Below are 16,307 nucleotides of genomic sequence, written 5' to 3'. Positions count from 1 at the left end.
TTTCTTTTTTAAAAATGTCATGTATGTATGACTCTGTTGTGCTTATTATTTAGCAAATATGCTGCACCTGGGCACATGGGGTAAGGTTTTCAAAGTACATAAGCAACCCAGGAGCAAAAGTTCCACTGACTTTCAATGAGACACACGCTCCTACATCACGGAGGCACTTTTTAAAATCCCACCTAGGGTCTGCTGATCAGTGAGATCTCAACATGGCTTCCTCTAGTCTATGCACGTGTACCTGTATATGAGCTTTTCCAGCACTTGCTCCTGTGTATTCAGGTAAAGGGGTTTGTGCATGCAAATCTTCTTCAGACAAATAGGTTTTATGTGTGTATATTCTATACCCTGCATGCAAAGGGTTTGCAGATGTGCAAATATATCCCCAGAAGACTCACGTATTTGCTACTAAACTGGAGGGCCCCTTTTCCTGGGAAAGAAAGAAGAGTATTTTGGATGGCAAAATGACCTTCAAACCCCCTTCCCCCTGTATGAGCAACATGTGCTTTTCAAATCCAGCTTAATTTTCACATTTCACACTATTCCTTATGCAATACTGGATAGGCAATCAAATGCCATATATAAGCTAATAATTTGTCTTAAATGCTTAGCCCCATGGTTGCATTGTATATGTAAGCTTCACAGCTTTCTAAAATGCGTAACCTTCTCTTTTGGGTCAGTTTCATGCCTTTTAATGCATTCTCTTGGTCTATGGGAAAGGCACGTGTCTTTCTCCAGTATCGATAGAAAGGTGTCCAAGATGGACTGCTAGTTTCAGATGGCAAGATGACGGCATCCTGAAATTTAAATGAAATAATTATAATAGTTTGTGCGTCCTTTCATCAAGGGATCACATGGTATTTAAACTTTAAGGCTCATGCAACACTCATGGGAGGGAAATAAGAATTATTATCTACATTTTGCAGATGGAAAAACTGAGGCACAGAAGTGACTTGTCCGAATTCACGCAACTGTGTGGCAGAGCCAGAAACAGAATCTTGGAGCATTAAGCAAGGCTGCCCTCTTTAACCCATGACTGCATCCCAGTACTTTCTTGTGAAACTCCGTGTGGAGCTAGGATTCCTGGAACTATATCAGATCAAACCAGAGCCCTGGAGGGAAAAGCAACATAAACAAGGAAACTGCAGCATGTTAGCTTTCTAATGTAACACATTAGACATTAATTTCTACAATACTCGGGCACAATGGAATGTGTTAAGGACCAAAGTGGTTGCTTTAGCTCTGAATTTCCTGTACTGTTTTAAACTATTTTTTGTGCATACTAGTAAAACATTCATATTAATAATATGCATTTTAACGTTTCTGACTAAAGAGATTATTAAAAATGTTTTTGTGAGAGAGGTATTGTGTGAATGGTGGGCCCAAATCTGTGAGGTACTCAGTGCCCTTACGACTTCACAGCAGGCCCTTAGTATTTTGCATCATCTGGCCTTTTATTCCTAACTTATCTTAATGAGGGGAAGTGGATGGTTCAGGGAACTGATATTGCAATATGTAGTCTTTCAACTGTATGTTTCTGTTCAAGCTCAGATACTGACAAAGTTATTATCTGTTACCAGGCTGTGAAATGAGTTTTGGGGTCTAAGTCAACAGGTGTTCTTATCACAAAACCGCTATCACTCATGGGCACTCATATGGCCAGTCCCAAGAGAGAATGCAGCGGTTAAATGGATATTGAGATATATCCTCACCCTAGATTTTCTCCCTGCATGCTAAGGTTGAACCACATTAGCAGGGAAATGGGAAAGCCTGCCCTGGCAAAGAAGATGCTACACCAATAAGGGGCCCGTTAACCACCAACCTGCCCTGTACGTAGTTACTTGCACCAGTGCAATTTGAGTGAAAAATGTTTCTATTCTGACTGGATAAGGCTTTACATCCACTTTGTACTGGTATAAATGACTGTGTAAGGAGCTGGGAAACAATGACTGGACTCAAAGAGAGGATTAGGTTTGTCAGTCAGTTGTGAGCACAAAATTCACCAAAAGTGAAAGAGAGAATGAATCAGAGAAAAGAGAGAAACCACATTTAACATACAGCCGAACTGTTCTTGTTAGCTTTTTTCTTTGTAAATAGCTCTGGAGTGCAGGACTAATACGATCTTTTATTTTCCCCACAAAGGGCAATTTTTCCCTAGCTGCAGTAGACTCCTAGCACTGCTCTCACTGTAATCATGCAATTCTTTAAAATATTTAAGGGGCACTAAATTATTTTTTACCTGCCATGACAATGGTTTATATTTGACTAATGCTCTTTAAAATACCACAAACGTAATAGGTTAACTAGAATAAAATTTAGTGGCAATGCCAGATAGATGGAAAAGCACCCGTAAAAAATGTTTTCTTGGTGGAAGACAACAGTGGAATCCTACTAACTATGGCCAAGGTTGCCCTTTTAATAAGGAAAAGAATTTTGGTAACAAATTGCTTGTTTACTCTATGTTTTCTTCCTCCTCTGCTCCTAAGATCTCCAAGGCTATAATATAAAAGCCTTGACAATACCACCACCATACAGAATGCAAAACAGAGGAGGGAAAGGCTCAAATAGTCATGCTGTTCGTAGATAAATTAAACAAATCCAGAAAAGTCTGAGACAGCTGGAAATTTGACAGGAAAACTGGTTTTCCAGGGAGAACACTAGAGCCAGTTTACAGTTACTTACTGTGATTTGGAACTGCTCTGTGAGTAAATACCATTCTGTGATTGACCGACTAAGAAGGGTAATTGGTTCCTGAATTGTGTCTATGGTGTATTTAAAAACTACCATCAGTCAGTACCTTTCTGAAAGTTGACTGAGAAATTATTAAATTGGTTAATTTAATTTTTTTCTTGACGTGTGTCTCTCTCACTCTTTTTTTTTTTTGGTGTGTGTTAACATTAGCATCTAAACTACTTGCTACATGGTATATTTTTCACCACAACAATTTATTGAGCTTCATAGCCACATTAGGAAGCAAATTCTCAGAACTACTGGGCTCTTGGAAGCTGTAGGAGTTCACAGCGGTACAGCAGTTCTTGTCATTGCTAGTGTATACCATTGCTCACTACCCCAGGGGGACATGTTTGAGGACTCCACAGCGAAACAAGGACTGGAAGACAACCAGGTTCTGTCACAGTTTGATAGATGCCAACCAGTGTACTGTCAGAATAAAATATAGCATCACCTCGGCACAACTGCCATGGGAAAATGGCAATCATATAGACTCCCCAAAATTCTACTATCCTGTTGATGTCTCCCTTGATGCAGCTGCAGGGAATATGCATTCTCCATTAAAAGAGAATTAAGGGCAGGAACATGCATTTATGGAAAACAGTTTTTGTCACACAAACCTGATTTTGTTATCTGAGGACATTACAAGTTTGGTTGACAGAAGTAACTGTGTAGATGTAGTATCATACGTTTGTAAGGTTTTTGACTTAGTACTGCATGACATTCTGATTAAAAACATAGCATTATACAATATCGATAAAGCACACATTAAATGGATTAAGAACTGACTAACTGACAGATCTCAAAACATAGCTGTCAATGGAGAACCCGCTCCCTACACTGGATTACCAGAGAATTTTGAATCGAGTTCAAGGTCTAGGTCCTTATCTTCAAAGCACTCCAAAGTCTGGGCCCAGGATATCTAACAAAATCATCTAAAGCTCTGAGACAAAGTCGCCGTCCCCCCAGGAACAAAGGACCATCACAAACCTCACCACTTTCTGCTCCAAGCGCAAGTCTGCCCTAGAGTCACAGATTTGGGAATCCCAGCAACTATGGACAAACGGAAATTCTTGTCAGTTTCCCCTCACAAGTATGTCAATTCAATCAGCAGCTTCTGGTCCAGGGAGCATATTTTGTTTAGGAAACACCATGTGGCTGTGTTTCTGAAATGAAGTTTTTTCAGGTTTTCTAGGAACCAAATTTCAAAAAGTCAACGTTTCTCATAAACCAGCAATCCTGAATTTCAGCCAGCTCTATGGATGAGACTGATACTGGAATACTGTGTATAGATCTGGTATCTGTATTTTTAGAAGGATGTTTGAAAAATTGGAGAAAGGACTGGAAAAATTATTCATGGGCTAGAGAAAATGCCTTATAGTGAGAGACTTAAAGAACTCAACCTGTTTACCTTATCAAAAAGAAGAGTGAGAGGTGACTGGATTAGTGCATTAAGTGCTTCATGGGGAGAAAATACTGGGTTTAAAAGGGATCTTTAATCTAGTGGAGAAAGGTACAATAAGAAATAAAAGTTATTTATTTTTTACAGTAACTACAGTTCTTCAACATGTGTGGTCCCTATCTGTATTCCACTTTGGGCGTGCCTTGCCTCTATGTGCCTGAGACCAGAAGTTTTTTGCTAACAGTGTCCGTTGGTCTGTTCCTGCACCCTTCTCCTCCTCATGTGCCGAATCAAGGGTATAAAGGGTGGTGTGACCACCTGCCTCTTCAGTTCCATCTCTACCATGAACCATGCATCAAGGATCAGAAGCAAAGGGGAAGGAGGGCAGATAGTGGAAGACAGATAGGGACCACATATCTCAAAGAACTCCAGTTACCATACATTATAAGAACCCTTCTTTCTCCTTCAAGTGATAGTCCCTATCACTCCACTGTGGGTGACTGACAAGCAGTATTAATTGAGAAAGAAGATGCAAGAATCTCTGTGGTACCAATGACTGGAGTACTGCTGTGCTGAAAGGTGCGTCAGCTGGAGAAGCTTGTACCAGAGTGTAATGTCTATTACAGGTATGGACAGAACCCCAGGTTGCTGCCTTATAGTTTTCAGTGAGAAGAACATCCCAAAGCGAGACTACTGATGGGGTCTTGGCCCTAGTAGAGTGGACTCTCAGACCTTGGGGAGGAGGGGTGTTTGTTAACTCATAACATGCAGAATGAAACTCATTTGGAAAGTCTCCACTTTCCATGTCCCTCTCATTGTATGCTCATCTAGATGAGTGCCCCATCCTAACAAGCAGATGTCTGTGATCAATGTCTTCTCGGGGGGTGAGGGGGGGGAATGAAGAAAACTCCCACACACACTTGCTCCCTGTTCTCCCAAGAGATTTGTGGGAGAGAGAGACTAGTTTTTCCATATTGTGTCTCCTTGGCACGTATACCGTCTGGAGCCAAGCTTGCAGGCAATGAAGCAAAGTCTTGCAAAGGGAGTAACATAGGTGCAGGGGGTCATATGACCTAGAAGGATGACAAATGAACAGACTGAACAGGCTCATCTGGAGCTGAATACCATGGTTGATTGGAATCTGATCTGAGGAAGGTATGCTTTGACACTGACAGAGTCCAGTGTTGCCCCAATTAACTCTATGGTCCGTATGGGAACTAAAACAGACTTTTCTATGTTTACACCAAGTCCCAGTAAGCACAGAAGGTTAAGCAGAGATGAGATCACTGTCAGAATCTCCTGACGAGAGCTCCCTAGCAATACCCAGTCTTCGAAGTAAGGGAAAAGTGATGATCTGTGGCAGTGCAAATAGGCTACCACAACTGATAACACCTCTGTGAATATTCTTGGCACTGTTGTGAGGCCAAAGGGGAACTCTATGTAATGACAATAGTTGAAACCTACAGTGAACTCCGGAATCTTCTGTGCGTGGGGTATATGTCTATGTGAATACAGGCATCCTTCATGTCAAGAGCTGTGAACCAGCTGCAGAGGGGGAATTACTGATGCCACGGTTACTGTCCTGTACCTCAATTTGCAGATAAAGGCATCAAGCTGCCTGCGATATTGATGGGTCTCCGTTCTTCCTTCTTTTTGGGAATGAGGAAATATTCTGAGTAAGACCCCTCTCCCCAGTGTTGGTGATGTCCCAGTTCTGTGGGTCCCTGTTGAAGAAGGGAGTCTACTTTCTGAATGAGCATCCTCTCATGGGAGTGGTCCCTGAAGACAGATGCAGTTGGGGGTTTTGGAGTGGAAGAGAGGAACGCTATAGTGTAGAGGATATCAGTGATCCATTTTTCTGTTATCATTTGCTAGGCTTGGGAGAAATGAACTAGATGGTCACCAAATTGGGTTTCTGAATGTTGGGTAGTTAGATTGGCAACTGGTTTGATTCAGATCTCTCGAAAGTGTTTCTTAGTGCGAGGCTGGGGTTTGAAGGAGGAAGAGAGGAGAACATTGTACTTGTTCCCCTGCATCCTCTGCCATTTTTGTAGTGGTTCATAGCCCCTTTGATGGAAAAAGGGTTGAGGTGTTGGTTATGAGACTGTGGTCTATAGAATTTCCTCCTTGGTGGAGTGTAGATTCCCATGGAGTGGAGGGTTGTCTTTGAGTCCTCCAATGAGCAAAATGAATCATCCATATTCTCACTGAACAGGCTGTTCCCTTAGAAGGGCAAGTCCTTCACTGTAGATTGGACTTCCCTGGGGAATCCAGAGGATTGAGGCCACAACAGTCTATGCATGAAAAAAAGCCATAGCCATTGACTAGGATGCTGTGTCAAGTGAAGCTTGAAGGGATTATCTGGCAATCATTGTACCTATCTCAATAAATGCTTGGAATGGCACTTAATCCTGTTGCATGAGTTTGTCAGTGAATTCCATGAACTTGGAATAATGAATGAAACCATATTTAGACATTAATGCATGACAGTTTGATGTGGAATTGCAGGCTGGTTGTTGTAAAAACCTTCATTCCAAATAGGTCCAAATATTTAGCTTCCAAGATCCATCCCTTCTGTAAGGATGACATTGCCTGTTTATTTCAGTGGCAGCCTGGATTTCTAAGGAATTCAGGATAAGGGGTATGAATTAAAACTCTGCTCTCTTGTCTGGTATGAAGTACACCTCTACCCCAATATAACATGACCCGATATAACACAAATTCGGATATAACGTGGTAAAGCAGCACGTCAGCATGTCTGGCTCTGACATGTTGCTCTGAGCGGCGTGTTAAGGGTGCCGGGCCGGGGCTGAGGGGTTGGATAAGGGGCAGAGGGTCTCAGGGCCAGTCAGGGGACAGGAAGCAGGGGGGGTTGGATGGTTCAGAGGTTCTGGGGGCGGGATGGTCAGAGGACGGGGGTGTTGGATAGGATGTGGGAATCCCGGGGGGGGGCTGTCAGGGGGCGGGGGTGTGGATAGGGGTCGGGGCAGTCAGGGGACAGGGAGTGGGGGTTTTTGGATGGGTCGGGGGTTCTGAGGGGTCAGTCAGGGGGCAGGAAGTGACTATTAATAACGGAAATGCTCGAGGCCAAAGCAAGTTCGATATAATGCGGTTTCACCTATAGCGCGGTAAGATTTTTTGGCTCCCAAGGACCATGTTATATTGGGGTAGAAGTGTATTTCTTTTCTGTACTTTTTGGCATAGGAGTCCATGTAACTGAGGTATGCCAGACCATGCTGGCAGTCTGCAAAATGGGAAGCACCACCTTCCTGGCCCACACTCTGTAGGATACCCAGGAATTAATGAAATATCTCTTGCACTTCCTCTGGGGAATCTGGAGTACGTCTGCCACCCTCTTTAGCAAGCCTTGGAATTGCTTGCAATCATCAGGTGGAGAAGGCAAGGCTGGTGCCACTCTCTAATCAGGGGATGAAGATGAGAACAGACCCATCAGAGCAGGCGTTTCCATTGATGTTGGTTCTTCACTCCTCATCCATTTCCTGTGGGGGTTCCATCTCCTCCCTGTGAGAAGAAGAATGACATGATTCTCAAAAACATCTTACTAACTTGGAATAGTTCTTGTATGGGTCCCATGACCCCCAATAAGGCAGGTAAGTGGGAACAAAAGGTGGCTGGATTGGTCTTGATGACATTGTGTGCCACTGGTACCAAGTTTAGCACACTGTCTTATGAGGTTGCATGGGGGGAGCCCCAGGAGACTCTGGATCCACTATCCAGCTAGATCTCCTCTTTCAGCAGTAATGCTGTCTTGATAATATTTGATTCAGCTAAGGAGGAAAAAGTAGGCTCTGATTCCATGGGTTTTGTTGTCAGTACAGACTTTGTGATGCCCTAATGGCAGAAGGTACCAGAGAGCAGCTCACGTGCTCTCTTGTGCCATCCCTGGACCATTGGCGTCAGGATCTCTCTTGAGATGATTGGATCTGAAAGGATGGCAGACTTGGGATCTGGGAAGGATGATTATGTCCTCAGGTGTAATGTATTTCTCCCCAGACAAGGGCTGTGGGGAGTGAAGATGCCTATTCTTGCTTACAGGCAAAGTCACTCTGGCCAGAATTCTAGGTGCGGACGAGTCCTTATCAGAGTGCAGTGGTACCGCCTGTGCAGGGGGGCATGATGCTTTTCCTTTGTTGGTACCAGAGATGGTCCTGCTCCTGTGGGTGGTGGCAGCCTCAAAACACTCTTATTCTTAGGATCTTGGAGACTGGCACCATGCCTCTTTTGACCTCCTTAGCCTCCTGTACTGGGGTGCAGACATAGATGGTGTTGGTGAACAAATCTTTTTAGAGGTGTATCTGGAGGAAGATTTCCCTCATCTATTATGACTAACTAACTAAGCTAAACTAAGAACTAAGATGCCATCTACAACTATCTAAAGACTATAGACAATTATTTACAGGTAATTACTGAATAAAGCAAATGCTGCTGTAGCAAACACTGTGGACACTGAAGGATTCCATCTTGGACCATGGGTGGTAGAAAGGAACTGTAGAATCAGTCAGTCTGCATCACCCCTTATACCCTTGGTTTGGAGCATGAAGAGGAGAAAGACAAAGGCACAGACCAACAGAACCACTAGCAAAAATCTTCCAGTCTCTGGTGCATGGGGCGTATGTGCACCCACAGTAGAATACAAATAGAGGCCATCACCTGAAGAAGAAACAATGGCTGGAAGCCGAATACAGACAAATTCAAAGTAGAAATAAGGCTTTTTTTATTTTTTAAAGGAAGGTATGTAACCATTGGAATAAATCACCAAGGGAAGTGGTGGATTATCCATTTCCTAATGTCTTCAAATCATGTCAGTATGCCTTTCCTGTTAATATGCTTTTACCAAAACCAAGTTATTGGGCTCAATACAGGGATAACTGGGTGAAATGTAATGGTCGAAGACGGGGTGACCAACCTGAGCTTGAGAAGGAGCCAGAATTTACCAATGTACATTGCCAAAGAGCCACAGTAATACGTCAGCAGCCCTGAATCAGCTCCCCCACTGCTCACAGCGCCTCCCACCCACCAGCAGCCCCACCAATGAGTGCCTCCCCTTCCCTCCCCAACAGCTGTTTCATGGCGTGCAGGAGGCTGTGGGGGTAGGGGGAGGAGTGAGGGCACAGCAGGCTCAGGGGAGGCAGCGGGAAGGGGTGGAGTGGGGGTAGGGTCTGTGGCAGGACCAGAGGTTGAGCAGTGAGCACCTCCCCGGCACATTGGAAAGTTGGCACCTGTAGCTCCAGCCCCGGAGTTGGTGCCTATACAAGGATCTGCATATGAACTTCTGAAGAGCCGGATGTGGCTCCGGAGCCACAGGTTGGCCACCCCTGGTCTAAGATATACAGGAGGTCGGACTAAATGATCTAATGGTCCCTCCTCGTCTTAAATTCTATGAATTCTCATTCCTAGTCCCCACGTTCAGCTTTAATATTTGGGTTGCACAAATCATGCACAAACCATGACCTTCTGTACATCACAGGCCACTAAATTTCAATCACATTCCCATATATTGAGCTCAGAGACTCTAGTTAGAGACAACAGCACGTCAGTCATCAAGGACTAAACTGTCTGCCACAGCCAGAGAATAGGAGAGACTCAGGTGCCAAGAGACCAAACTCCAAGGTCCCTCCAAATGTGATCTGGAGGAAAATTCTTTACCCCAAATCTAGAGAGCAGTATGACCCTGAGCAAGACACACCAATCAAGCATCTAGAAAGAGGATTTTTGTTACCACCTCAGAACACTGGTCCACCCTGTCTGGTGTCGCAACTCCAGGTTTGGCCTAGCTTTGGTATTTCAGAGGAAGATAGAAAAAACATCAATCCAGAATACATCTAGCCAATTATTTATTGGGGGGAAAAATCCTTCTTGACTCCTGCAGGCAACCAACTGAAGCCTTGAAGCATGGGATTTGATTGTAGTGATTATATGTGTTTTTAGATGTCCAAGATGTCTTGGGAAAGCTCACTTACCTAAGTCCAGAGCAGGTACTGAGACTGACTGCAGAATCAGGATACCCTTGCACAGTACCATGGTAATAGCAGTGACCCTAATTGCAAAAAGGAAGGAAGGAGCAAACATTTAGGTAATCATAAATTCTATTTAGTGCCTCGTTTTTATAAGGTTCTCCCTTAATTTCTATCTAAAAACCTAGTCTGATTTCAGGCAACAGCATCCAGTATCCCACTGATAGCAATCATTCTGCCTCCATGAAATATTGTAATGAGCATTCTCAAGGTTTAATGTTGGACCAAAGGAGTCCACACAAGTACCTGTGACATCCCTAATTGCTAAAAGACAATCAACAGTGTATTTAAAATGTGACAAGTTTTTTCTCCTTGATTATGTTATCTGAAAGCTATGATATGGGGCATTTTATAAAATTAAGCAGCTGAACAAATCACATTGACATCAACATTTTGCTTAGATGTAAGTTTTCTTTAGTAATAGGATGTAAATTCATAGGAGGTAATTAAGCATACTGTGAGATGTACTAAAACTAGTCTCAAATCTGTGGCTTGAGAAACTCACAGAGCAAATGAAAAGTGGGTTGGAAAGGAAGCATTTTATTAAATGAACTAGCCGGGTAGCAGCACACTATTACGAACAAACAAAAATAAGAGGGTCTTATTCTGTTTTGAAAGGCAACAATCCTTTTTCATTTTGTGGCTGGGTTATTGTATTTCTTTAATAATCCATCCGCTTGCAAAAGGCAACCATAACAAAGCTACTGACTCTCGCTGCAATCAAAATTAATTTTATTGTTGACTAAAGGTTATACTACATCCCCAATTATGTGACTGGCTGGAAAGTAATGATTGTGTCACGTTCAGCATTTCTTTTTTTCACAGCTCCTTTAAATGCTATCTGGAAGCTGAAAATACTATTCTAAAAGGTTGCTATCTTATTAGTGCAAAAGAAAGTTATCACTCATGTTTCAACTGACAGTCATCTCACTATGCCTTTTTATTACTTGGTTCATTCACATCTAGCTGCATTAATTAACCTTTTCAGTGTCAGGGAATGGTTTTCAATTACACAGCCGCTCACAGCACACTTCTAAAGCCCACCTTGATTTCTTAAAGAAAGCAATAATCTAGAGAAAGACCAGGGTAAAATGGAATAGCTCAGATATGAATCCTAAGCAAATTAGTTTCCCTCATAAGAAAATATTTATTTGGAGCATTTTTTTTAACGTGAGAATGTAACAAAATTCAGAACAGTGGGTTATAATCTGAATTGAATTTATATGCAAAAACAAAGAGGAGTCCTTGTGGCACCTTAGAGACTAACAAATTTATTTGGGCATAAGTTTTCGTGGGCTAGAACCCACTTCATCAGATGCATGGAGTGGAAAATACAGGAGCAGGTATAAATACATGAAAAGATGGGAGTTGCCTTACCAAGTGTGAGGTCAGTCTAAAGAGACAATTCAATTAACAGTAGGATACCAAGGGAGGAAAAATAACTTTTGTAGTGGTAATGAGAGTGGACCATTGCAAATAATTGACAAGAAGGTGTGAATAACAGTAGGGGAAAATTAGTATGGGGGAAATTAGGTTTAGGTTTGTAATGACCCAACCACTCCCAGTCTTTATTCAGGCCTAATGTGATGGTGTCCTGGGAGATTGAAGTGTTCTCCAACTGTTTTTTTAATGTTATAATTCCTGATGTCAGATTTGTGTCCATTTATTCTATTGCGTAGAGACTGTCCGGTTTGGCCAATGTACATGGCAGAAGGGCACTGCTGGCACATGATGGTATATATCACATTGGTAGATGTTCAGGTGAATGAGCCCCTGATGGTGTGGCTGATGTGGTTAGGTCCTATGATGGTGTCCCTTGAATAGATATGTGGACAGAGTTGGCATCGGGCTTTGTTGCAGAGTTTGGTTCCTGAGTTGGTGTTTTTGTTGTGTGGTGTGTAGTTGCTGGTGAGTATTTGCTTTAGGTTGGGGGGCTGTCTGTAAGTGAGGACTGGCCTGTCTCCCAAGGTCTGTGAGAGTGAGGGATCACCCTTCAGGATAGGTTGTAGATCCTTGATGATGCGCTGGAGAGGTTTTAGATGGGGGCTGTAGATGACGGCTAGTGATGTTCTGTTATTTTCTTTGTTGGACCTGTCTTGTAGTAGGTGACTTCTGGGTACCCTTCTGGCTCTGTCAATCTGTTTCTTCACTTAACCAGGTGGGTATTGTAGTTTTAAGAATGCTTGATAGAGATCCTGTAGGGGTTTGTCTCTGTCTGAGGGATCGGAGCACATGCGGTTGTATCTTAGAGCTTGGCTGTAGACAATGGATCGTGTGGTGTGTCCTGGATGGAAGCTGGAGGCATGTAGGTAAGTATAGCGGTCAGTAGGTTTTCCAGTATATGGTGGTGTTTATGTGACCATTGCTTATTAGCACAGTAGTGTTTAGGAAATGGACTGCTTGTGTGGATTGGTCTAGGCTGAGGTTGATGGTGGGATGGAAATTGTTGAAATCATGGTGGAATTCCTCAAGGGCTTCTTTTCCATGGGTTATAAACCAATTACTTTCTTGAGTAGAAAAGAAAGTTATATTCTTCTGCTGAAAGTGCTGAAGGATATAGGGCCTTATCCTCCTCTCACACTGGCTTTACACCAGCATATCTCCATTGATTACCACTACAAAAAAGTTATTTTTCCTCCCTTGGTATCCTACTGTTAATTGAATTGTCTCGTTAGACTGACCTCACACTTGGTAAGGCAACTCCCATCTTTTCATGTATTTATACCTGCTCCTGTATTTTCCACTCTGTGCATCTGAAGAAGTGGGTTCTAGCCCACGAAAGCTTATGCCCGAATAAATTTGTTAGTCTCTAAGGTGCCATAAGGACTCCTCATTGTTTTTGCTGATACAGACTAACATGGCTACCACTCTGAAACCTGAATTTATATGGTTTGCCATAGTTAAAGCAATGAGAAAAATGGTGTGTCAGTAACTTATTATTAGTGTGTCTTCATTGTCTGCCTCAGTAAAGTGCTAGTAACACTCCGATGAGAAAGAAAATCACAAAGGGGAGCAATTCCACACACTGAATTCTCTCTAAAGGTTTGCTTTACTCACAGCTAAGGGCATGTAGCTGTTAAGCATGGCCACAATATTTCTGCTTGACATTGAGACAGCCTGGTTACATAAACATCCACTAAAAGTCATAAGGGTTAGTAGTCTGGAGTCTCAGGCAGGAGCACAATTTATAACTAGTGCTGCTCATGGAAGCCAGATATCTGTGTGCTCTAGCTGTATGCAGCAAACTCCTGGACTACACTACAGACCTATATCGGTAGAACTATGTCACACTCAGGGGTGTGGATTTTTCACACCCAAGTGATGTAGTTATACTGACCTAACCCTTTGTGTAGACAGCCTTATGTCAGCAGGAGAACTTCTCCCATTAACATAGCTACTTGGGGAGATGGATTAAGTGCGCTGATGGGAGAGCTCTCTCCCATTGGCTTAGACCATCCTCATTAAAGTGCTACAGCGGCGCTGATGCAGCCTTTTAACTGTAGACTTGCCTGGTCTGTGAAAGTGTCTGGTGAAAGAGGAAGGGGATGATGATTCCCAGGCTCATACAGACTGCACCTAAAGTGTAACTGACATTATCGAAGAGTGTATTATGGAAAAGGTTCTTATTCCTTCCCACTCCAGGCATGCAACTAGATATTTCATTAACTTTGAACTTGTCTATTCATTTCATAACTTCTTCAAGATCCACATGCTGCAAGAAGGTAAGGTTCCTTTAAGTTCAATATTGAAAACGGTAAACCTATCAGATCATATCCTGTGATTGGACTGGTGGAAAATTGGTTTCTAGCTCAGTAACTCAGCTGAGTTACAGAATTTTTCACCCACCAAAAAAAGACTTTTGCTGTTTTAAATTACTGAATGAAATAGATGATCCCCCCCAAAAACGAATAGTCACTACAGTTAGCTGATTTGTTGTATTTAAAGCTGTGCTCTGGCTTTACTGCAGATCATTAACTAATAAAGCAGTGGTTAACTTTGAGACTGACAGATTTGGGGGGGGGGGCTATTTAGTTTTTAGTATAAATGTGAAGAGAATACAACAGTAACATCTGCACCAAGCAAATGCTCAGACCTGCAAATAGCACAGGGACCAAAACCTGATTTCATTTCCACAGCCAGGTAACTATAAATCAGTAACTTGATTTAGTTTAGAGTGCACCATTCAGGCACTTTAGGAATACTGAATGAAAAAAGATGTAAAATCAAATTATAGAACCTCAGGAAGACATTTCTTTTAAACAATATTGCAGTTGCTCTTGATCAAAAATGTGTTGTACTGGTCTCTTCAAACTATTTTTGGCAGCAAACTGCACCGTTAGTACTATTTATTAGGGTCTTTCTGCCATCATCACTGTACCAAAGTACATTGCCTACTTAAAACTTTTCTTTCAAATGTATTTGTAAAGAGGAAACTTTCTACAGTGAGCCGTACACATAGCTGAGATTAGTTTGCTTCAATAGTGAACCACAAAAAGTTGTATATTCTTTCCTCATTTGAATATTAAGAATTTTAAAACCATTTTGAAATTTTTCATTTACTTGCCTTTTCGCTGTTTACTTATAGCACAGACTATACAGCCCTCCTTTAATAAAGTTAGCCCATGGGATAGCTATTGATGTTATACAATAAATGAAGAAATAGTCCATCTGAGCTGGATCTACTAAGCCAGATAAAAGATAAACTTCATAATTAAAATCAATTGCTGCACTGTTTTTAATTAAGGAATTCATATTTTCCATCAGAGGACAAAAATGTGAGTGCCTTAAAACAGTACTTTATTTATAAAAAGCATTTTTTAAAAGAGAAAAAAGGGCATTTTGTGCTAATTTTAATGAAGAGCAAGTTAGCCAGATATATTTTTTGTAAATATCTTAGGGCCTGATTCAATAAAAACAAAAAATAAAAGATACATCTTTCTTTTGCATTGTGGAAACCCACGCAGACCTTGGAATGCCTTTATGTGACCTTCGGCATTGGCCTGCGGAAGCCAGCTTTTTAGGCCTTTCTTTTTAATTCAATCAGGCCTTCACTCCTCATTTGTGCAACAATGGCTGTTTGTGGCCTACTAGAAAACTCTAACGAGTGCATTTTCAAAGAGCTGTGTAAGGCTTTAACAGCAAAAATCTTATAGGCTTCAATGACAGTCATTGGTGAAACTCCCCACGCCTCACTTTGAAAATTTCCCCCTCAAAATTCTTGCTTAGGTACACAGGGACAAGCAGTTGCCAATGACAACATTCTAAAAGAATACCCAGCTAGCTATTTTATTTCACCCCCCTATCCTGGCAACTCTCCCGTGGTGGGTGTTTTAATGATGAAGCATCATCTATTCCCCAAGACACAAACCTTACCGTGTAATTGTGTGTGAGAATGACATCAGTGCCATCTTTCAAATAGTGCGTTTCTGTGAAGCTATCAGCTAAGAGGCCTCTGAAAAAACAAAACAAAACAAAATGACACATCTGTCATATTAAGATCAAATAATCATGACTTTTGTTCTTCCATGGTTCCATTTGAGATAGAATAAGAAGTTTAAAATTAACAAGCCTGGAAACAGAAAGCCTCATAATAGGTCACCGTGACTAGAGCATGAACTAGTGCAGAACTGTGCACGAGATTAGGAAAAAAATGTGACGGGTAATCACTCGAAACAGCAAAGAAAACCTAGTAGGTTAGTAGGCTGGAACATAAAAAGTTTCTCCATTAATAATAAAAAGTCTTCGTTCTGATTGGTTTCAGAGGAACAGCCGTGTTAGTCTGTATTCGCAAAAAGAAAAGGAGTACTTGTGGCACCTTAGAGACTAACCAATTTATACGGCTAAATGCAGTGCCTCGTTCTGATTGAAATTTACTACAAGCTGCCAGATGTCCTTTCTTCCAAATGAAGATTAAAAATAAGCACAGCTCAATACTGAACCCCTCATGTCATTTTTAGTATCTTTCCAATCAAACTGGAAATCTAGACGTTTGGAATATTTTAAAAGTAATTCAGTCATGGTAAAGATGCTGAAAAAATGACACACATTGGAAAAAAGGTAATGTGTCCCACATTCTATCCATCACTTTGCTGTCTAATGCACTGTGTACATCAGCCAATGGCTAGCCACTGCTGCCACAT

At 41.9% G+C, this 16,307-nt stretch overlaps 1 protein-coding gene across 2 annotated transcripts in view; it reads right to left on the bottom strand.

Annotated features, from left to right (window-relative positions):
- The window catches only part of ADAM12 (ADAM metallopeptidase domain 12), a 358,074-nt gene that overhangs the window by 118,072 nt on the left and 223,695 nt on the right, over positions 1-16,307 (bottom strand). For both annotated transcript variants that reach the window (XM_048856240.2, XM_048856241.2), the window contains 2 exons: positions 15,541-15,619; positions 10,114-10,190 (listed from right to left, as the gene is read on the bottom strand). In XM_048856240.2, the coding sequence (XP_048712197.1) occupies positions 10,114-10,190; positions 15,541-15,619 (156 nt within the window). The remainder of the gene's footprint in view (positions 1-10,113; positions 10,191-15,540; positions 15,620-16,307) is intronic.

The sequence above is a fragment of the Caretta caretta genome, chromosome 7, assembly GCF_965140235.1.
Source record: "Caretta caretta isolate rCarCar2 chromosome 7, rCarCar1.hap1, whole genome shotgun sequence".
In the NCBI taxonomy this organism is placed as follows: Eukaryota; Metazoa; Chordata; order Testudines; family Cheloniidae; genus Caretta; species Caretta caretta.
This window is presented reverse-complemented; position numbering and strand designations above follow the sequence as displayed.